This window comes from Suillus clintonianus, assembly GCF_016758775.1.
Source record: "Suillus clintonianus strain FC179 chromosome Unknown DEU56scaffold_85, whole genome shotgun sequence".
In the NCBI taxonomy this organism is placed as follows: Eukaryota; Fungi; Basidiomycota; class Agaricomycetes; order Boletales; family Suillaceae; genus Suillus; species Suillus clintonianus.
The window spans coordinates 70,786-93,326 of NW_024539309.1; the positions used below are offsets into that span (position 1 = coordinate 70,786).

A 22,541-nucleotide genomic window follows, 5' to 3' on the forward strand; every position below is an offset into this window, starting at 1 on the left:
GTCTCCAGAGACATCCAGTCGGTGCATACTGATGAATAGCCGCAACTGCGTCCATCGGTGTTGAATGACGTCCGTGCCGGGCTCCGAGGTCATCGCAGTGCGCCCGACTCGGACGCTCGAAATAGGTCTGGAGTTTGAGGCGGAGTACTAGTGGTCTGGATCCGTTCCAAGTCAAGAATCCTCAGAGCCACGCTGAGCCGAGGATGCAGAGCCATACCAAGGGGATAATGCACAGAGCCACAATTGACGATTACGCCCGGATGACCACGATGGGCGATGTGCCTATCGATAGTGCGGATCGAACAGATATACTTCTGAAGACTGATGCAAGGGGTGCGATGATGACTCCGAAGCCTTCTTGCCTTCTTGGGAGTGAAGCATTAGTTTGTTCAGGGGTTGCAGATAGTCCGAAAGTTTGGGTCGTACTTAGGAGGGGGAGATGGTATGAACGTGGGGCCGAACCATGTATGTTGCTGTAGTGGACGAATTCTTGAGAATCCGGTGTTTCTATAACTACCGACACAAAGAATGAGGAGATAGAATTATGGTTTGTCCGCCTGGAAAGGTGGACAAAGAGCATCCTGCATAGGACGAGGAGCCGATACCGATAAATCAGACGTCCAAATGAAGGACCCACCGGAGAAAACACATACCCGTAAGACAAATCGGAACCGATGACATGGGCAAGTTGGCGAAGGGCACGGTCATTTCTGAGGTGACAACCCAAAGCAACGGCTCGTTTCATAATCCAGCGTTCATGGGGATCTCCAGAGGCTAGAGTAGTGAGTGGAGCATCATGCATCATGGTTGATATCAAGGGTGTTGGTGCGCGTCAGCGAGGTATCGTTCTCCACTGGATGAGCTCTCAGGTTGGGAAATAGAGCTGCCTTGAGGCAAAATGGACCTAAATCCAGTATTGCTTTGGCAGGAAACCTGTGGATAGTCACGGTATAAATACATGTTCGGAATTGAGCGTCTTTTGAAAACATGGGAGACGCCCGTGTCGCTTTGACATCGTAACACCATGTCGCCATCGAGCACCCCAGCACATCACCCTTAACATCGAGCGACATTGCAGAAGAAGACCGACAATACCGAATTGATGATAGAAACTTGCGAGAATGATTTGAGATTATCATCGGATGTGGAATGTTCCAGCCGTCCATCCGCAACTCCCCGTGATAAATAGGTTTCGCGGTAATCCAGAAGGAACGTAGCGGTAATTCAGAAGAACAAGAGAAGGCCTGAGGTAAAGTCGGAACTAGCCTTGTGGGACTCTACGTTCAAGAGCCAGGTGTTTAATTTGGGTATCGCTGTAAGTACTGTGATGTGACCAAGGCATGACAATAACACTGCACGTTCAAGTTGTGACACGTGCACCTACGTGCACAGTCCACTACCGACGGCAAAGGTGATGCTTTTTTGTTCAGTGCCAACATGAGGGTGCATCATGATAATAACGAAACGACTTCGGACAAAGTACGTTAAGCTGTACGTTTTTCGCGGCATCTCTTAACGAAACGTTTATCCAACGACTTATTATACAACGCTGAAACCACGAGGACCAACCTATCCGTGTCGGGCCGGTTGGTTCCATGAGATCAGTGCCCTGCCGAACGAACTGATTGTTCATAGGCACCCCTTCTCCATGCCAGGCAACCGAAATTGAACGTGCGGTAAAGGGGGGTTGTTCATTGCTGTATCCATGCCTTATTTTCCAGGAATTAGATTCAGCCACTTCGGTGCAAACTCTCAATCCCGGCGAGTGGCACTAATTTCCTTCAGCGTTTGCTGCTAAGCTTCATTAAAGGTAAGACTCGGGTCATGAATGAAGTTCTTATCGCGGCCGTTCGAACTCAGATCGGAAGCTCCATTCAGGTGATTTGATCGTGCCAACCTAGTATGTGATCGTTTCACTTAGGTTTGTCTAGGGCCCTCAAGGAAGTGGCGAAGTTCTGTCTCACGTCGCTTAACTGCCTCGTGTCTTCTTATAATCTCTTCAACGTTATGGATGTTTCCTGCTCCCCTGCGTAACATTACACCACCCACCCCGCCACGCACGTTAGGCCTGGCCCTTAAGCCTTTGCTGGCTTAAATCCCTTCCTTCCCCCATATACCCGAGTGGGTCCTTTACAAGTCCCTTCATCCCTTCCTTCCCGCACGGCGTCTCCTTGCCAGAGTAGGCGATCACGCTGCTGTAGGCTTGATTCGCCCGTGTCCCTCCGGATCTTCAAGACAGTCCCTCCATCATCTTCCAGCCATGTTGGTACTCAACAAGTCCTCTACCTGTGATGTCTGTATGGAAGGTTACGCAGCTGGCGGCAATTCGCCGCACTCGATCTCTTGTGGGCACTCATTCTGCCAAAAGTAAGTATTTGCTTCGTCGATCGTATATTGTTTTCACATAACTTGCCAATCTGAAGGTGTCTCGATCATCTTTTGCGCCACATCTGCCCCCTTTGTCGGACTCGGTTTTCCCCTCAGGATGTCCGCAGGCTTCACATTGATATGCAGTCTCCCATGATTACGACCGCTTCCATAGAAGAAGTCCCTGAAAACCCTGAACCTTCTTCGCCGCCTGATGACGAAGCACGCGCCCTCCAGAACGATATCGCGCGTGTCGTCAAAGAAGGTGCCAAGCTTCCCGAACTCCGCCGAGTAATTGAAAAATGTCGAACGTACTACAAGTCTCAGTCAGCTGACCAGGTATGTTCTTGATGCTGTCATATTATAACGGTCCCAGTTACATCTGATGCTGCGTGATTAGCAGAATCCTGTGAAAGTGAGCGCGCTGCTTCTTTGGAACCTCGCCGAGTCTCAACGTCATCTCGCGGAAATGAGAAAGGACAAGCTAGCTGAGGTTGAGAAAAATCGGGTGGTGGAAATTGCTCTGGAGGAAATAAGACGGGAGAAGGTGGCTGAGGTTGAGAGGACCTGCGAGGCGAAAATTGCTCTTGAGGAAATACGCTCGCGTCTTACGACAGAGATCATGGATTTGCAGGTGAAATACGAGGAACTGCAACGTATTCGACAGGATGAAAAAGATACTGCTCTTGCTGTAGAGAAATCTTTGAGGGAACATTATGATGAATTGAACGCATATTGGAGGAGGTAAGCCCACCGTATTCTAGTCCATTTATATCATGGACTTATCAGTGCCATTCAGCAAAGTCAGTATATCCTTGTTTCCTGCGAGCGTTGTCTTACTGACAGCCACAGTTCGAAGCCACAATGCGTGAGAACAAAGTTCTCCGAGAGGAACTCGTGCGCGCTAGAATTGCGTTCAACCCATTACCCGACTTCCAACGGTCAGTGGAGGTTCGGTATCTTCATGCAGCGGAGCCCAAGCATCCTGAGAAGTTGATCGAGGACGATCCTCTGAGCATCAAAGCACGAGCGAAGGCTAAAGCGAAAGCAAAAGCCATCGAGGAAGAGGAGTTCCATTTGTCACCTCTCACCCAGGTAATCGGAACTTGGCCTTCCGCAATTCAGTCGTTCCGCGCTCTGGTGGATGAAGATGAGATCGACGACTTAAAGAAGACCGGCGGCAAAAAGGGATCGGAATCGAGGCCTGACACAGACGAAGATCAAACAATGGGTGATGCTACGTCTCAGATTGTCTCCATTCCTCGGTCCTCGTTGTCTCGTCAGTTGACCGACTCCTCCGTCCCTTCGTCTATATCCACTGTTAATCCGGACAATTGGTCTGGATTGTCACGATCTCGCCCTCGCGATGACATTGTCATGTCGAGTCGTGATAGGTCTACTTCACGTCATCGCTCCACTGAGCGTTCAATCGCTTTGGCACACAGTGGTACTCATTCACCGTCTCGCAGACTGTCACGGGAACAGTCCATGTCGTACATATCCAGCCGTACTTCCTCCCCCTCACGCCGCTACCCCTCGGACCGCCTGCATGGTCCTCGGATGAAGGACACTAATTCACGAGATTCATTTGATGGAGGTAGCAGGGATTACGAAATGCGTGCAGGAGATACGTACGAGCCCAAGTTGAAAGATCAGTTCACACCACGCCAGATCATGTCGGCCGACGACCTCCGGGACAAAACCCACGAACGCCTGCGCGCGCAGCTCCATGACATCCTTGACAGCCCTGTGGTATCATCCTCTCTCAAGATGTCGATGTCGTATAGCGACGAATCACCGATGCCCCCACCATATCCACCACCACCATCGTGCAATACGCTCCCTAGGCCGACGAATTCTAGTACACGTATAAATACGCCGTTGCGGAGGAACTCCACTGCGAGTCAATCAGTGACTCCTACACCTGGTCCTGAGGAGGGATACCCCGCAACAGTTGTGCCAAAGACATTGGTCCATGCTAGTAGTGTCGCGATGCAGCAGGAGAAGGAGAGGCGGGAGAGGGAAAGACAGCGAGAGCTGGAACGTGAGCGAATGGAGCGTGAACGAATGGAGCGTGAACGGGGGCGGGATCGTGACCGCGACCGCGACCGGGATCGGGATCGGGACCGTGATCGTGATCGTGATCGCGAGCGGGAACCAGAGTGGCACTTCAAGGACGCCACCAATGTGCCATCCGATGCTTATTCCTACCATCGCGATCGACGTATAGGCAGGACCAAGTTGTCTAACCCGGTCACCGCCGGAGCAGACTGATGAATCGTATGACCTCCCGGATTTATTAACCAACTGTCGTTTCTGGATTTTTGTTTTCCCATCATGATTGCTGTCGATGCGTCCTTCTGCGGACTATGCACAAGGGACTGTTTATATGAGCGAGTCCGAGCGGACTCATCGATGTGTAGCTAATATTTTTGTTAATAATGGTTTTGTGGTGTTGTACTGACTGATATCGATGCGTACCTGCTGTATTTTCATTAGTTAGTGTGTCGAGCTATGCCAAACTTGTATTGTACTTATTGTACGCGCATATGCAATAGATTTTTCACGCATACTTTTGTCTGTGTTCTTTTCTTCTTTCTCAAGAATAAAAATAAAACGTCTGGGATTCTTTGATTCCTACTCCATTGATTTCTGACTTGTGTTATCGTATCTCCATCATCTCTAGACGTTTGAAAGTGTGCAGGCATGCAAGATGACCACCCTTGATTGCGCAAAACATACCTCACGTAGAAGCCAGTGTAACGTAGATAAGACGTAGGTGACGGTACCTCTAAGTTTTAGCTATTGTCGACGCCAATAATAATTTAAGGGGTCATATTTCCGACATCGTGAAAGTCGGCTGATATTTGATGGCTTCGGCGTGGCTGAAACCTTAGGTACCCCCAGATTCTCATCCATCTCTAAGCCGTCGGAATCTTCGGACAACACGCAGTGCCTTCAGTTGCTTAACTACCTGCACTCTGGACGCTCTCTTCTCTTGCAGCCCCGTGAGACTTCCTAAACGTATTTCGTCGCTCGGCAGCAGAGGTTGGCCTAATGGAACTTGATCTATGTGACCACAGGGTGAGCATAATGAGAATAATATCTCGAAACAAAGCTACCTTCAATGAGGTCTGAGTTGCTTGGCGGTGTATTTCTGGTCATCCAAGATGGATGATACGCAGGTGGAAGTCTTTCTGTAGGTGCATCAACGGGGGGAATCAATGTGCCAGCATCATCTTCTCGGATGTAGGACGCTGTTCTAGGCAAATTGTCATTTGCGAAATGTAACGCGCCAGTTGGCGTATTGAAGGACTGGGCCTGCTCAGGGCTCAAAGAATGTGTCATCGGCAAAATAGACTCCCTAGACCCGTTAGTTCGTCGATTTTGACTGAGACTACTGTATCTTTGAGTAACTACCAGGGGATGTCGTGAGTACATAAGTGCACACATTAGGAGTACAAGCACCTAGTTCAGTATTCGTCAAAGGTGCTCCATAGATGGACTGGGCGCCAGGGAATTGGTCCGGAAACACGGATGGCGTATCCTGGATCGTGCGAAAGCGAGGCCGTTTGCGCCGCCTGTAACAGTAAATACCGCCGAGCACTGCGGCTATGGCGAACGCGGCGCCACCCACTGCACCACCGATGACAGCGTTCCGTGAGGTCGATGAAGTAGATGAAACAAATGAAGCAGATGAAGCAGATGGAGTTGCATTCCCAGAGCTAGACGACGATGTAGAGGTAGCACTGGTGCCAGGGAGAGATGCACCTGCAGTAGGGACCGTTGTGGATGCGGGAAGGGATGCGGAAGGTGAAACTTGGTTCGGGCACCTCGTGAAAGTGTTGTTGTTGTAAATTGCCTGCTGTTCTACTGCATAATCCGCTGTCCATCGACTGGGTCATTATGAGAAATGAGCTACTGCCCCCTTCGATATTTGACTCACTAGAACCTAGCTCAGGGTCAGCCAAGTACCCGCAGGCATGTGCGCCAAATAGAAACTTACCAGGATCCATCAGCCCAATAGGATCTATTGTACATAAAGTCGTCAATCTTGATGTTCTCATTGCACACAGCTTGCTGAATACTTGGTGGAAGCCTGCATTATACCAAGTGACGTTGTGAGTGGGTGCGCTGCGCTGCTTCCAATCTTGATTTACTTACGACGCATTTGTGGGAGTACCACAGGTACCGAGATAAGCAGTGTATGTTCCAGGAACTGCAAAATAAGAAAGTCGTCGTTTTGGAACAGATTTAACCCATATTACCTGCACCAATTCCACCTATATCACCTGGATCAGCGTCTTCTTGGCAACTGTTAGACAACTTTTATTAGCTGGCCGTGAAAGAGAAGAATATGAATATTACTTCAGGCAAAGCATGCTTAATACCCATGCGACCGAATTGCAGCAGCAATCCGCTAACCATCAATTCAGCAAACGTAGTGGATTGGCGTGACAAGAAAAGGCTTACAAACTTGATCGTCGCAATGATCACCGGGAGCCACCGGAGCGAAATTGCCAACCAGGTCTGTTTGTTATGCATGTCAGTACATGCAAGAGAAAGACTTGGAGACACCCACAAGAACTGTTGCATATTTGTCGAAGCCTCTGGTACGTCATGCCTAACTTACTAGCAATTGGCCATATGAATCATTCCAAATGTAAGGACTTACAAGGGGTTTCACCGACCGCGCTTGTGTACCAATCCAGTTGACTGCTAATACATGTCGTATTACCGGCCGCTAAAACAGCACCTGCATAATACAGAAGTAAGAGACCAACCCGTGGAAGTCCTTGCATGCCTGACGGGTCTCTCGGTGGTGCGCAGGATATTTGAGTTGTGTGAGCAAAAGGTGGGTGGTCGGCTTGATACTGGGGGATTAAATAGCTGTCATGGCGCGGAGGGTCCGCGCCCCAGTATCAAAGTTGAAAGTACTTGAGCCTGGGCATCAGCAAAATACTTGGGTTCCGAAGGCAACAATCAAGTTTGATCGAAGTATTAATCACCGGGGAGTACGTGGCACTGCAGGCCGCACAGCTGGTGTTTGCGCCTCAAGGAAAAGCGTTTTTCTGCCCATTCATCGACGTTAACTGTTGGGCCCGTCATGCATCATGTTCTGACTCAACTATGTATATCACAAGCTTGTTTTATGTAGTCCTCGAGTCACCATGTTGAAGTTCTAAGAATAGCACCAAAGTTCACAGCTGCAAGCCAAGCCGCATCAGATTTAGTAGATACAGTTCCAAATATTCATTCGTCATACCTCAGGAGCTGATTATCGCGCGGGGGGTCTGGAACTAGGCTGTGCCGCTGTTCTCGCTGATTTGCAAAGGTTTCTGCGGGTTCCATTCGATTGCCTAGTGAAATGCGTTGGTGCCATGCCCTTTCAAAATTTCAGCAGGATCTGCAGCGGATACGCAACAACTTGATAGAGAGCAAGATTCTCACCGACGAGAGTGACTTGAGATGGACGGACTTTACCCCACCTTCCACATCGAGAGGGTCCGAAGAGAATGTGTTTAAACCAGTGTCCTTTGTAGCGAACCCCGACTTAACACCCCTCTCGCAGCGCAACAATACTTCCAGGCCTGATGGATACCTTGCATGGATATTATGCAGTACAAGTAAATAAGCAGTCCGAACCATCGAGGCGCTCAAGACTGTGCGCCGCACTGCAGCCCAGCCCCACAGAACTGAGCAACAATAATATACAAAAATACCAGCGCAACCAAGACGCTCAATGCCAATATCTTGCTGTTCTTCCACCACATCTGCCGCCTCACCGTCCTGGCGCCGCGCCGGAATGCGGTGGCCTGCGTAGCCATGTTGTCGGTCTTGTCCACGAGCAGCTCGATACGCTCCCCGCGGCTCAGGATCTGCTCGACATTTTGGACCATAATATCCTTGACTTGATTAAGCTCTGCTTGAGCACGGGCGACTTCATCCGTTGGAGGAGCGGTGTTGTACGTGTGCATGAGGGAGGCGATGGTGGGAGAGAATGTGCCTTGAAGTCCGTATGCGGGGGTAGAGCTTAGTACAGCGGATGAGGAGGATGGGAGCTCGGTAAACTTGCAATATGAATCAGAATAAGGGGGCAAACTGTGCTGTGACAACATACTTTGCGCTGCAGGTCTGCTAGGAAAGCGAATGGCATCTTCCTACGGTATTGTTTTAATATTGAGCTCGAATGAATGGATGAATGTCCTTCAGAAGTCTCACCTTCCTACCGAATCATCTGCCATGACCAGAAACGTGAAACCTCCCTCGGAGACATAATGAAACAAATATTGTTCCCATACATATGTTAACTTGCTGTTGTTCGGAGGGATCTTGGAAAGAATTGTTTGCGTAGCTATGTATGCCATTATATATGTCAAGAAGCGCATGATGAGACAGGAAACTATGCACCATGCGAGAAGTCTCGCTGCCCCGGAGCTTGATGTTCAGCAAGGATTGTGGGTCCTCGGGAAACGATGGCATTTATCTAAAGTGGTGGTCCTGTTTATTTGCGTTATCGAAACCCATAGGATCTGAACTTACCAATGACATGTTAGAAGCCGGTAAAGCACGAGGGAAGATTGGACAAAAGTCAGTGACGCTTGACGCGGCTTGAGTGGAGGTAGTGGTTCTGGATTAGGAAATACGGTACACTTGTGAAAAATGTTCCCACGAACTTGCACTTCATTTCCTTCACCAACGTGTCTTCAGTCTTCAAAGCTCACCATCAACAGCATGGTGCGTAACGAGCAACCCAGTCGTATTATTTCGACACTCACATATTATTCGCTTAGTCTGATTCAGAAAGCTCAAGCCACGCCGTTAGCCCCAAGGTTGGCACCGTTGCAAGACCGCCAGGTGCACAAGTTCGGTATGTCTCAAGGTCTGTTCAAGCCTTGCACACTGCTGACTCAAACTTGTGAAAGGCGGAGAGCTGCAAACACGCAGGTAAAACCGAATTCATCGCGTGCAGCAGGAGCTGGCGGTTCTTCGGGGACAATGCTGAAACTCTACACTGACGACTCACCAGGGCTGCGAGTGTACGTGTCATGTTGTTGTAAACGTAATGTTCAGTTGAGCTGATTTTTGTTTCCATGTTAGAGACCCTTATGTCGTCCTCATTCTCTCGTTGGCGTTCATTGGATCTATCTTCTTTTTGCATATTTCCGCTAAAATTATCCGGTCATTCACCAAGTGATAGTCTCGTAATGGACACTTTTATGCATTCTTGACTATATCCCCCCTTGCGGAACATGTTGGCGGGATCTTATGGCTTTCCAATATCTGCTGTTTAGTTCTGCATCCCGAAGACAACGTATTGCACGGTGAGGGGATGTATACCCTCTCATCATCCAATTGCCTAGAGGATGATGTGGACTGTCTTGGCACAGTCTCATCGCTTTCCGACGTCTTCTCATCCTGAAGAGAGTGTGCAGGCCGGGGGACATACCTCGGTTGAGTTGAGTGGGGCCAATTTTTTATTCCAAAGACACCTCTCAAGCTCATGAACACTGTCTTTCCCCATATTCCCACTTGCCCATCTGGCTTATCCTAGTCAGTGGATAGTGGGGGCAATTGGAACCGAGAGCTAGTTCATATCCCCATGAGGCGGTGGCCTAATTTCAAGTAATTCAAAAGTTTTCGTGCATGGGGCCCGAAAAACGCAACGAAACTGAATACACCACTTCCTCCAGGGAATAGATTTTCTCAAGCACAATCGTTTCCAGTTTCTTATCTTCTATTTGCTCTCAGCTCAATCACAACACCAAACACCAGTGGTTCTCTATGCATCGTTGCCATCAACTGACATTGACACGTGGCGCACCTATTCAATCCTAGCCGTATCGCTTAGTGCTTTAGTGCTCGCGTGATATAATTTAATTCTCCTCCCACTTAAGGTCAACCGGGGGCAAGTATCTTCAGTTATCTCATCAGTCCTTGCCCACTGTTGATTTTAGTCCCCCCTCCCCCAAGCAGATCTTGGACGAAGGAAAGTAGTCATCCCTTCATTTAGTCCCAACGTCCCTGGTGTATTCTTCCAGTTTCACGTGTCGTCATCGACATCTTACCTCTAATCAGCCTTTCAACTCCTTCGGAAACGCGTTCTTGTCGACGAACCTGTTCGGCAAGGCTGTACGTTCACCCAGGGGGGTTTGAATCCATACGTCAACGCGCTTTAATCTCGATTCAATGACGGTATGTCAATCGAATGCTTACGTCCAATTGCCTTAATTCATTCTCCTCCAGTCGCCGTCAACGAATGGTACAGCCATTGAAGGCATCATCGATGTGTTCTCGTCCTACGTGTTTAGCAGCATGCCTACCCACTTGATCTACATACCTGAGATGAGGCTTGTGGACCGGAACGAGGTGTTCAACATATACAAGCCTGCAGTCGAGGCCATCACAGCGGATGACCTGAAGAAGTTTTCAGGGTCTTGGTCAAGAGAAGAATCCTTACACAAAGTGGTCAGGGACAAGGTCAAATTTGCGACGCTCTCTCATCGCTGGCTTCATGCCGGAGAACCCACATTCCAGGACATGTCGAAAAATCTCCCTGGATATCATAAATTGACCAAGTTTTGTGAGAAGGCAAGAGAGTACGACTGCGAATTGGCTTGGTCGGATACTTGCTGCATCAACAAGGGTAGCAGCGCGGAGCTTGATGAAGCTATTCAGGCCATGTTCAAGTGGTATCGTACCGCCGCCATTTGCATCGTATATCTTGCATGCTCTTCCAGCGTGTGGGATTTTGCACAGGAGCCTTGGTTCACCAGAGGGTGGACGCTGCCGGAACTCCTTGCACCAGAGAAGATGAAATTCTACGGACGAAATTGGGAACCCCTCAGCGACGATCCTGACGACAAACACCCTAAAGTTTTAGCCGCTCCACCAGACGATGAAAAATCGTTGCTCATCACTTCTTCTCAATCAAATATCCTCACTGCCATCACCCGCTTAACAGAAATCGAATTACACGACCTCACTGGCTTCTCACCCGGCATCTTTCGCGTTCACCAGAGGTTGAGGTGGGCGTCAAGGAGGACGACCACGCGCATCGAGGATATGGCATACTCCCTCATCGGTATATTTGATGTCAGCATGCCGATAGTATATGGAGATGGCCAACGATCCTGGTTTCGGTTGATGGAAATTATCTTACAACAATGCAAAAGTTGGGATATTTTCGCATGGGCAGGAGAACGGTCTCCATATTCCCGCGCGATACCACGTTCGCCCAAAGGCTATGACGCTTTTGATGTGCACAGCTTCATAGAACTGAGCAAGACTCTCGACATGGGAAAGATGGAGAGAAGAGCCGAAGAAACACCTCCTGGTCTCCGCGGTGACCACGCGTTTGCAATGACGAGACATGGGCTGCAAATGAAGATACCGCTTATTTACGTCGTGTTTTGACAGCCCAAATCAAGTGGCCACTATTCACGCACGGACTGTAGGCCGCCTCGGACGGTCAACGCCTCGAAATCTCCCTGTGCGAGTTATGTGCCACGAACGGGTGCCAAAGGCAGAGATATATTGCCTTGGGATAGTGAATTACAGCCCGAATGGACTGGCTCGACGGAACCGCGAGTATGAGATCCGCGAGGGCCCTTTGTTGTGTTTTTTCCTTACTCTCGATCCCAATGACCGGTCATGGCTCAGGCTCCAGACAGAAAATGTGATCATTATTGACCACAAGGGAGCCCCGGTGCGATGTGGATGTTCGTTTGAGACGGTCTACTTCTACGGTAGGTAGCTAGACCTTTGTGGTCTCGTACCTGCTCGTACTGTTCCCGATTACGGATTCTTTATGCTTTCTAGAAGGTACTAGTACCTACGTCTGCGTTCTACTGACCAGTATAGCGGACATACATCATGATAGTCAATACTTCCTGATCTATCAGCCCACTCCATTAATATTTTCGTCCGAGCTTATACGATTACTAGCGAACCTAACTCAAACTTTAACTGAGTCGGGTTAGCCCGGTGGACCACTCCACTCGCTTAAGTAAGCTCCGCCTGGACTTTGATGCGGCCTGCTTTCCAACGCCGATATCATGGCGATCTCCGTACTGCACTCAGATTGTTTCCTGTCTCTCAGTTTCAGTTCGCCTCTGCTCGACTCTTTCCGCCGTCTCGATCTCAGTCCTTCATAACATGTCTTGGCAAGGTAAGTTTGGGCTGCATCGCCAGGCAAACTCTTTGTCTTATGCATCCACAGCATACGTAGACACCAATCTCGTCGGCACCGGGAGAGTGAATAAGGCCGCCATCTTGGGAAAAGCTGGAGGTGTATGGGCTACATCTCCAGGATTCAAGGTAACTTATTCATGGTATTCATATCTGTGCAATCCTGATGGTACTATGCATAGATTTCGCCTGAAGAGCAGAAGGCAATCACTGCTGCTTTCACGAACAAAGCTGCAGTTGCGACTTCTGGTTTCCGCGTCGCTGACCAGAAATACTTCTTCCTATCGTCGGATACCTACGGAGATGATCCGAACCTGGTTGTGGTTCAGGGCAAGAAAGGAGTGGGTCCCCACAACATTTTTTATGATGTATACTCAAAGCCATCAGGGTGACGGTGCTGTACTAGCGCAAACGAAGCAAGCTATCCTTGTCGTTACATACATTTTTCCTCAGACAGCTCAAGATGTAGGCATTCTAGTCACCGGTCTTGGATCATACCTCGCTAGTCTGCAATACTAGGGTTCAATAGGAGATGATCGCAGGGGATAAAGAAGATCAAAGGTGTGCTATCATGTAATCGTACAGTTCATAGATCCAATGTCTCCACTGGAACTATTTCAAAGTTCAACATCTCGAGTGATCGTCACATATGTTTGCTGTCAGGTCTGATCGTGTCGAGCAAGGGCTATCGAGGTTGGAGTGTTTGACTGACATCTTCCTCTACCGTTCCGCAGATCCTGCTTGCAAGTGCTGCATCAAGGTGATCATCAGCCCTGATCTATCCACAGCGCCCATCCGCCAAGACGCAAAGTTCAGCCTTTTCAGACAGCTTGAGTGACTCAGATCGCGCCCCGCTAGCCGCCCACTCGCCATCTGCGCCCGATGATGTCGCCGATCCCGCGATCGCTCGTCATAGAAGCTTACATAGGTACGTCTAATACCACTGGAACATCGACAGAACATGCCCGCTGATGACAGATCGCAAATGAACAAAGTCAAGTTCCGTGACATTGATATGCAGAATTTCTTGGCCAACAAGTTCCGAAGAACGAGTTCGGCTTGAAACATCTGCAGGGCATCTGTTTGCACCGAATGTATTGGCTGACAACCGTTCTCGTCCGCACAGCAGTCTGACGCCAGCGCGAGTATGCACGATGAAAGCTTGCCCAGGAGGTACAGATCGTTATCAGGCAGACAGGGTAGTAAATAAGCGCGCACAATGAGATGTGTCGTCGCCACTCAGTGCGTGCCCCGGATGCATCATCTCATCGGAAGTGCGAGGAGCGCCTAGCGATTGACCTAGACCTTCTTGATCTCGTGGCAAAGCATGGTGTCTTACAAAAATATGATTGATGTCAAGCGTCATAGAACAGAGACCCGGTTGCAGAACTGACTGCGATCATGCTCATTGGAGCAGGTTCTTTACTGCGCACAGAATGCAGGACTCAATAAGATATGGGGGTGGACGGAAGCAGTGATCATCGGAGAAATGAAATAAGATGCGTGGATTTTTCGAACTAAGTTAATACTGACGGCGTCGGACGGACCCCAGATAAGCATCTGCATGAGTTGGGTTTTGCGCAGAAGTCGAACACTGTTCGCTTGCAGTCCATAGTGTCATAGTCACCTTGCCTTTGATAGTGGAGGTGTAGGCACAGACACATGCAAATTGGTGCCTGTGCACAGGATGAAGGTATTATTAATAATACATGGCGGTGTGTATGAACACCGGGGGCAGTGATGATGGGAGAAACGAAAGGCACTGATCCCCCCGGATAGGCGCCTACATAGATTATGTTATAGGCAGAAATCCAACACAACCCACCGCTCATGAGGTCGGCGACATAGCCACCTAGTACGTTTCTCGTTAACTTCAAATGCTAAGTACTGACCATCTATCTCCCTGTCTAGGCCAAATCAGCATGATGCACGGAGCGCTTGTCGTAGCCAACAAAGCGTATGATCGCATAGCGAGAAGGCACACAGCGCCAGCGCAGACAACCCAATGTCACACAAGATCAGTGTCGGCAGTTGCATTCTTCACAGACGGTCGACGGGTCATCACAGGTTCATGAGACACTCTGCGAATTTGGGACGTACAGAAAAGAACGTTCGTAGGAAGGCCATTCGAGGGACACAGAGGGTGGGTGCAATCGGTCGCCGTATCGCCGGACGACAAGCAAATTGCAAGTGGCGGGGATGATTTCACGATCATCATCTGGGACAGCAAGAGCCAGCAAATGGTATTTGACCCGATGGTGACGCATACACATATGGTGAACTCTGTGTGCTTCTCCCCGGATGGCAAGAAACTTGCCAGCGGTTCAAGTGACTCAACGGTCGTGTTATGGGATACAAAGACTGGCGTTGCCCTCGCAATTCTTGAGCATCGAAATTCAGTGTTGAGTGTAGCATTCAGCGCAGATGGGCTAAAATTAGCATCTGGGTCATATGACCAAGTGATCCGGGTTTGGCGCACCGATAAGACCGAGCTTCTTCTTGAGACCAACGCTCACCACGATTGTATTGGAGGAGTCGTGTGGTCGTTCGACGGTCAGCAAATTATCTCCGCATCGTACGACACAACAGTGCAGTTCTCAGATTCGGCGAATGGATACCAAATTGGTCAACCTTGGACGGGTCGCACTCCTTGGCGCTTCAACTCGCTTGTCATCTCCTCTGATGGCTCCTTCATTGCCACTACTGCCTTTAACGACAATACTGTGCGGCTGTGGAGCACAAAGTCACACCGTCAGATAGGACAAGCACTCGAACACACCACGAAGGTTGCCTGCATCGCCATTTCTCCCAATGGTGGATTGCTCGTGAGTGGAGACTATCAGGGGGAGGTTCGGCTCTGGTCGATGGAGAACACACTTTCGGCAGCAAGTCAGCTATATTCATCCTCTGGCTCCTATTTCGCGCATCGCAGTAAGGTGAATTTGCGACACAAGCTGTATTCGGAGGCCCTTTCTGACGCGGAAAAGGTGTGGATGAAGTCTTCATTGTACTCGCAAATGTGCTGATAACGCTTGCAATGAATAGGTCATCGAACTCAACCCTTCGTCTCATCTTGGGTATGAATTAAAACATGCAGCGCTTCACGGTGCACAACGCTATGTTGAAGTGATCGTGGCTTTTAAGACCACACTTTCCAAGTTGGAAAATGCATCTGACCCGAAGATACGAAGTAAGTACTACAACTCGTGCCACTAGAAGATGGTTAATTGTTTTACAGAGCTGCGTCAGCGATATACCAGTCCATCCGAAGCTGATGGCACTATTCGAGGGGCTATTCACGCTCGATTGGAAAACGCCCCACTTCGTCTAATTAACACCTCCACTGGATATTTGTGCAATCGGGATGCACAAATCAACGCATTCACAGAAACCATAGAATACCAGGAGCTTTTATCTTCATCTGTGATGCATTCGTCCCTGCAAATGGAGCTCATCAAAGAAGCCATCGCAAAATACTTCAGTTGGGTCATGTTATCGCATAGGTGGGAAAGGAAGGAGCCACTACTGCACGAAATTCAGGACAAAGTCATATACAAGTTGGATCCGGTCGGGACCGTGGTGAAATTGCAGAAGTTCTGCGAAGTCGCTCGCGATGCGGGGTATAGCTGGGCGTGGGTCGATACATGCTGCATCGACCAGAACAACCATGTTGAGCTACAAGAATCAGTCAACTCCATGTTCGTCTGGTATCGCCATTCAGCACTCACCATCATCTACCTATCGGATGTTCCCCGTTGGCCACCGCCTGGCGCACTCGCAAACAGCACTTGGAACACCCGAGGGTGGACTGTGCAGGAGTTCCTGGCTCCTAACATTGTTCTCTTCTACCAAGCAGATTGGCATCTATATATCGACGTTCGCTCTCTCAATCACAAGAAGTCTGTTGCTATCATGCAGGAGTTGGAGCGTTCGACTGGCATAAATGCACAGGCACTTGTTGCCTTCCGACCGGGGATGAGAGGCGCCTGAGAGAAACTTCAATGGGCATCGGGTCGCGTCACCACCTTGCAGGAAGACATTGCATACTCATTGTTTGGTATCTTCGGTGTCCACCTTCCCGTAATCTATGGCGAGAAGAGACAAAACGCTCTTGGGCGCCTCTTACAGGAGATCATAGCTCATTCGGGCGACATTTCCGCCCTCGACTGGTTCGGAAAATCATCGGAGTTCAACAGCTGTCTCCCAGCCTACATTACCTCGTACAAAGCTCCACCATGCACGCTGCCATCTCTATCCGAAGACAGTATCGAGAAATCGGTCTCCATGCTGCGACACACTGTGGTCATGGAGTCAGCTTCGAAACTGTATACCCTCCTTGAGGGCCTCAGTGCTCCTCGTTTTGCAAACTCTAGATTGCAGCTGCCTTGCATCGCATTTCCGGTCACAGAAGTCAGACGGAGGCTTGTTCGTGACCACGAGACATGTTTTACCTACGACATCAAGGCAGACGGGCTCCAGGACATGCTAATCACAACGGAAAACAAGTTGATTCAATTCTCGCCGGCAAGGCCTATTCGGCAGACCTTCTTGCTTATCCGTCCATGGAATCGTTACGATCTTGACCTGCCCGACTTTTCAGACGATATGCGGAGCGCGGATGATTGGCTTGAGCTTGGGTCTTCTTCAGATGACTTGTTCGGCCGGTCTCGTGGAGACAATGAGCCGGTTGATTCGGACTCTCATACGCGAGAGTTGAGGTTACTCGTTCGTCTCGGACAACCTTTTGGCGCTCTTTTCCTAGCGCAGCAGCGTGGTGGGGAGTATAAAAGGATCGCGTCGGACAACAATATCATCGCAAGTGTGAAGGACGTTGCTTCTGTTGGTGGCATGATGGATGTCAGGACACTAGAGATATTGTAGCGGCATGTTGCCGCATGGATTTCGCAGAACGGGTATCTCTGACGCGTTTTCTTTCATACCTTGACAGTACATGCATGAAGCAATCTCCCCAGGCATTTGTACAACACCTTACGCTCACTTACGACAGGAAACCAACACTACGATTGTATGATGAAATAGTCACCGAGATAGAAGACATTGTTTATCCTAACGCCCCAATATTTGATTCATTCAACGGAACAGTGTACACAGCACTAGTAATAGTATCCAATCCAACAACATAACTTGTACCGTACACAAACAATATTAAGTAACTAATCAAGCGGCAGGATAGCGAAGGAATGGGGGCGACCGGGAGTCAGAAAATGCAATAAAATGGCAAGTAGAGTATCTAACTAGACGCCTATGCGAACAAATACAATCTGTGTTCGAGTGGGATCATCTTGCGCAACGCCACCGCAGCCCGTGTGCGGTCCAATCTCCCTGAACCATCCACCAGGTGGCCGTAAAAAGCGGACACGATCTGCTGTGCAACCTCGTCGTTGACAGACCACACAATTACAGTCACTGCGAAATTCGGTAAATTGCATAAGCCGCAGCGAGATGGATCGACTCACCCGGACTCATCTCACCGCCTACAACAGCAGCAGTGTGACTAGCCGATAAGAATGCAAACTCCGGGTTCTGCCAGTTGGATCAAATGATATCTTTGATCATCAATGGCCCGTTGCGAGTGTCGGGACCACGGGGTCTACAATATAATGCCAAAGCTTGCGGAGAATGGCCACAAGCTTGTGTTGATTATTGGAACAACTAAATTGCTCTGCGGGGGACCGAAACTCGGAGGACAACTCAGAGACTTCGGTTTGCGTGATATCAACCGGAATGTGGACGAGATCGTGGGCACTTGAGACAATCAAGACATTACAGCCGTACCACTAGCATCGACGACGGTGGCCGGACCTTCTTCAGTGACTTTAGATCTGGGGGTCAGAAAACAGTGGGAGTGGGAGAAATCGAGAAAAGGCAGACATCATGCGGATGCGGGAGACGACCTCATCCCATTGTGTGATCAATTGTTGGATTTGTGGGGACTGATCTTCAGTAGATTGATCGAACACGCTATGAAGGTGAAAAATCAGCCGCTGGAACTCTTACGCCAAGGCTACCCCAGAGGGAAAGTTCATCGAGTGGTGAGCAGGAGGGTGCCGGCTTGGTCCAGAATACCGTATGACCTTGCTCCACCAGTTACATGGTAGTCTTCAGCACACTAGGAAGAAGGTCGCACGAGAAGGTGTCCGTGGCAAGTGAAGAAGCTTCGAAGTGGCCTTCTTGGCGGCATCAAAACGAAGATGACAGGAGAGCAACGTGCTGATGGATTTTCAATGCAGAGTCATGGTCGTTTCCTCGGCAGAGGCAGCCCATGGCTTGGAAACACTAAGATCGCTATGAGAGGCTGCATGAGATAGTTGGGAGAGTTGCAAATACAGCCTAAATGCTTCATTCAGGTCAGTTAGGACGCCCCGCTGCAGGAATCTGTCAAGAATATTGAGGGCAAGATTGTTGAGAGATATGGATTGATCGACGTGACCGGGGGGACGGATGAGTATTACAGCCCGGTGAAACCCGATGGCCTCATCAAGGTCAGACGCCCCGCTGGTGGAATCTATCTCGAAGGCTGAGGGCAAGCCTATTGAGAAACGTGGATTGATCAGGGGGACGGAGTAGTATTGCAGCCCGATAATGCTCAATGGCCTCATCGAAGTCAGATGGGATGCCCCGCAGCTCAAATCTGCGGAGGAGGCTGATGGCAAGATTGTTGAGAGACGATAATCGAAGAGAATGACCGGGGGGACGGAGGAGTAGTGCGGCTCGACGGAGCTCAATGGCCTCATCGAGATATAACAGGACTCCCCGCTGCTTGAATTGGTCATGAAGACTGATGGAAAGCCCATTGAGAGACGTGGATTGATCAGAATGGCCAGAGGGACGGAGGAGTAGTGCGGCCCGATGAAGATAAATGGCCTCATTGAGATCAGACAGGACTCCCCGCTGCTCGAACCGGTCGTGAAGGCTGATGGCAAGATTGTTGAGAGATGAGGATTGAAGAGAGTGACCAGGGGGACGAAGGAGTAGTACATCCCGATGACAATCAATGGCCTCATTGAGATCGGACAGGACTCCCATCAGCTCGAATCGGTCATGAAGGCTGATGGCAAGCCCAATGAGAGACGTGCATCGCTCAGAATGATCAAGGGGACGGAGGGGTAGTGCAGCCCGATGGAGCTCAATGGCTTCATCAAGGTCAAACAGGCCACCCCGCAGCTGGAATCTGGCTCGCAGGCTATCAGCAAGATTGTTGAGAGACGTGGATCGTTCAGAATGACCGAGGGGACGGAGGAGTAATGTGGCCCGATGGAGCTCAATGGCCTCATGAAGGTCAGACAGGACACCCTGCTGCTGGAATCTGTTGAGAAGGCTGACACCAAGGTTATTGAGAGACATAGATGGATCGGAATGACCAGAGTGACACAAGAGTAGTACATCCCGTTGGATCTCAATGGCCTCATCGACGTCAGACAGAACACCCCGTCGTTTGAATCTATGTTGAAGGCTGATGGAAAGAGCGTTGAGAGACGTGGATCGATCAGGATGATCAGGAGGACGGAGGAGTAGTGCAGCACGATGGAGCTCAATGGCCTCATCAAGGTCAGGTTCAATACCCGAGTGCTTGAATCTGTGGAAGATGCTAACAGCAAGATCGGTGAGAGATGAGGATCGAAGAGAATGACCGAGTGGACGGAGGAGTAGTGCAGACTTATGGAGCTCAATGGTTTCATCAAGGTCAGACAGATTGCCCTGCTGCTCAAATCTGTGGAAGATACTGATTGCAAGATTGATGAGAGATGCAGATCGAAGAGAATGACCGGTGGGACGGAGGAGTAGTGCAGCCTTATGGAGCTTGATGGCCTCGTCAAGGTCAGACGGGACACCTTGCTGCTGGAATCTGTTGTGAAGGTCTACGGCAAGATTAAAGAGACACACGGATCGACGAGAGTGGCCAGGGGGACAGCGCTGCAAGGCCGCTCGAGATTCTTCCACATTGTCTGCTATGTTATTGGTGGAAGATGATGGCTGCGCCATCTTACTGTAAAGGGTGTCGCAATGAGCACGAAACTCAGTGATGTATTATATTAGAGTGAATACGCACGCAGGAGCAGAGACTCGAGCACTGGCACACTGAAATAACACGGTAAGCGCCGAGGGATACCACGAATTTGACAGCGAGCCAAAAGGTCATCAGTGAGGCTGTGAAGCCGTGTGGTCCATGAGGCTAATGCATGCAGTGTTCAAACGTGGTGAGGCTATGACACTTCGGAAAAAGCGGCAACCAGAAACATGATGCGAAGTTTCAACTAGAGTGTGAGAGTTACAACGGAAGGCGCCAAACCACATCAAAACCATCGTGATGACTTGCAGTGCTTCGGTGATGTGACCCTGGTGCCCATTGCCTTTCGTCCATTGCATCCTGCATAGCACAGTCTTGTACACCAAATTGCACATGTAGCTATGTACCTATCATAAACAATAACCTGGAGGGCAACAGAAACATATCAACAAAAGTAGTCTCGGAACGGATGGGAGTCCTTGCAGGGGCATGGAATAGGAATCTCTGTTCGTTAAGTTAGACATGAATCACAGGCCTGGCAAGAATTGCCAAGCAACTAAGGGCGGGATACAATGGGATCTGTTTGTCGAGTGCGCGAAAGGCGCGGGAAGCACCCGGCCAGGATCGCCAAGCAGTCAAACTGAGCGACACGTTCAGTGCCGGGCGGGGTAAGGGGTCTGCCAGTTGCAGTATGATCATCTGTGGTTGTGGTCTGCAAGGTCGCAGGTGTGGCTAGGCCACCAATATTAGATATCCCCGCTGGTGGTGCGCTGTTGCCTTGCTGGCGAGGGGGTCGAGGCCGCTGTGTCGAATGCCTTTGCCCGCTGATGGCATTAGCGGTGCGCTACGGGAAAATACCATCAACCAAGGGATGAATGTTGAAAGTTCGGAAAACTTACATATTTACCTCGTGTTGCAAAGATGTCTACGATGGGGATCCTGCGAGGGCGGGGAGCATGACCCTGAGGAACGGGGGAGCGAAAAAATATACGGTTAATGATGTTCTTGATGCGGGAGCCTTTAACATGATGTCGCGATGTGGAGCGGCCATTGCGTTGAGGTGGAGAGCGGGTATTATACTGCAGTGGAGCATAGTCAGAGACGGGCACGCATATGTGACATAGGGGCTCACATCATCAAAGAACCCATGCGAGTGTTCAATGTCTTCTGGTCCTGACTCTAAGCCAGGAATGGTCTCCTGGAGGAGTAAAGTTAGGAGCTGTGCAAAAGGACAGGGGTGAAAACCTACCTCGAGGATTTTCGGTATAGACTATGTGATATGTCAGCAGAAAGAACGGTGCGATGGATAATTTGCTCACCTGGTCTGAGTCCTTCTCTGACTCGCTCTGAGGAACTGCCCATGTGCGAACGAGGTTATCACGACAGCCAGTAGCAACAACCTGGCTGTCCTCGGCAATAGCCACACAGTACACGGTATCAGGGTGTTCGAGTGGCTCGCCGATGGGTTCGAACGTGGTCAGGTCAAAGAACTGTGTCGTCTTGTCGAATGACGTGGTGGCAAATTTGGTACCATTGGGAGCAATAGCTAGCGAGAGAAAAATTGCGGTGTGCGGGTTAAAACATTTGATGGTGTCTCCGGTGGTAGCATCTGATATTCGGATGTCATTGATGTTTCCACTGACGAGACGGCTACCATCTGGAGTGAATGCAACTCTGCTTGCCCTCTGTTCTATCTGCAGTAGTCGATCCCCATTTGCTGCATTCCAAACGACGATGTGTTCATCCGTGCCTGCTGCCAGTTTTCTTCCATCCGGAGAGTACGACACCGAATTGGCCAAGGTGCCCACTCGCAGTGGTCCGAGGACCGTGTCGCCCGTCCCCCTCTGCCAGACACATACTGTTCGGTCATATGATGCAGTTGCAAATGTCTCACCGTCCGGTGAAAATACCACGCTCCGGACATCACTTTCATGGCCCTTGAACGAGACGGGTA

At 49.8% G+C, this 22,541-nt stretch overlaps 7 protein-coding genes across 7 annotated transcripts; 4 read left to right on the forward strand and 3 right to left on the reverse strand.

Moving 5' to 3' along the window:
* Positions 1-2,260: 2,260 nt before the first annotated feature.
* DEU56DRAFT_743584 (uncharacterized protein) lies at positions 2,261-4,641 on the forward strand (the record flags this gene model as incomplete). Its single annotated transcript, XM_041349019.1, has 7 exons — positions 2,261-2,367; positions 2,424-2,706; positions 2,768-2,860; positions 2,924-3,111; positions 3,172-3,197; positions 3,248-3,839; positions 3,969-4,641. 7 exons carry the CDS (start codon positions 2,261-2,263, stop codon positions 4,639-4,641), a joined length of 1,962 nt encoding a protein of 653 aa, XP_041204646.1.
* Positions 4,642-5,428: 787 nt separating this feature from the next.
* DEU56DRAFT_566289 (uncharacterized protein) lies at positions 5,429-7,400 on the reverse strand. The gene is made up of 10 exons (XM_041346841.1): positions 7,043-7,400; positions 6,950-6,991; positions 6,841-6,897; positions 6,736-6,787; positions 6,636-6,682; positions 6,532-6,586; positions 6,374-6,466; positions 6,314-6,319; positions 5,490-6,263; positions 5,429-5,436 (listed from the first exon to the last, which is right to left on the reverse strand). Exons 1-9 carry the CDS (start codon positions 7,167-7,169, stop codon positions 5,765-5,767), a joined length of 978 nt encoding a protein of 325 aa, XP_041204647.1. The 5' UTR covers positions 7,170-7,400; the 3' UTR covers positions 5,429-5,436; positions 5,490-5,764.
* Positions 7,401-7,949: 549 nt separating this feature from the next.
* On the reverse strand, positions 7,950-9,016 carry DEU56DRAFT_824486 (VAMP synaptobrevin-like protein). The gene is made up of 5 exons (XM_041354251.1): positions 8,911-9,016; positions 8,779-8,854; positions 8,590-8,722; positions 8,489-8,528; positions 7,950-8,438 (listed from the first exon to the last, which is right to left on the reverse strand). Exons 1-5 carry the CDS (start codon positions 8,917-8,919, stop codon positions 8,025-8,027), a joined length of 672 nt encoding a protein of 223 aa, XP_041204648.1. The 5' UTR covers positions 8,920-9,016; the 3' UTR covers positions 7,950-8,024.
* Positions 9,017-9,038: 22 nt separating this feature from the next.
* On the forward strand, positions 9,039-9,582 carry DEU56DRAFT_566339 (Sec61beta family-domain-containing protein). The gene is made up of 4 exons (XM_041346843.1): positions 9,039-9,105; positions 9,162-9,238; positions 9,294-9,407; positions 9,469-9,582. The coding sequence occupies exons 1-4, from the start codon at positions 9,103-9,105 to the stop codon at positions 9,563-9,565; spliced, it is 291 nt and encodes a 96-aa protein (XP_041204649.1). The 5' UTR covers positions 9,039-9,102; the 3' UTR covers positions 9,566-9,582.
* A 601-nt stretch (positions 9,583-10,183) lies between these two features.
* DEU56DRAFT_566360 (uncharacterized protein) lies at positions 10,184-12,155 on the forward strand. The gene is made up of 2 exons (XM_041346844.1): positions 10,184-10,563; positions 10,615-12,155. The coding sequence occupies exons 1-2, from the start codon at positions 10,558-10,560 to the stop codon at positions 11,782-11,784; spliced, it is 1,176 nt and encodes a 391-aa protein (XP_041204650.1). The 5' UTR covers positions 10,184-10,557; the 3' UTR covers positions 11,785-12,155.
* A 106-nt stretch (positions 12,156-12,261) lies between these two features.
* Positions 12,262-13,186, forward strand: DEU56DRAFT_824494 (profilin). Its single transcript, XM_041354252.1, has 5 exons — positions 12,262-12,376; positions 12,470-12,538; positions 12,590-12,687; positions 12,741-12,899; positions 12,946-13,186. Exons 2-5 carry the CDS (start codon positions 12,526-12,528, stop codon positions 13,075-13,077), a joined length of 402 nt encoding a protein of 133 aa, XP_041204651.1. The 5' UTR covers positions 12,262-12,376; positions 12,470-12,525; the 3' UTR covers positions 13,078-13,186.
* Positions 13,187-19,062: 5,876 nt separating this feature from the next.
* Positions 19,063-20,562, reverse strand: DEU56DRAFT_961470 (TPR-like protein; the record flags this gene model as incomplete). Its single annotated transcript, XM_041359342.1, has 1 exon — positions 19,063-20,562. One exon carries the CDS (start codon positions 20,560-20,562, stop codon positions 19,063-19,065), a length of 1,500 nt encoding a protein of 499 aa, XP_041204652.1.
* Positions 20,563-22,541: the final 1,979 nt, after the last annotated feature.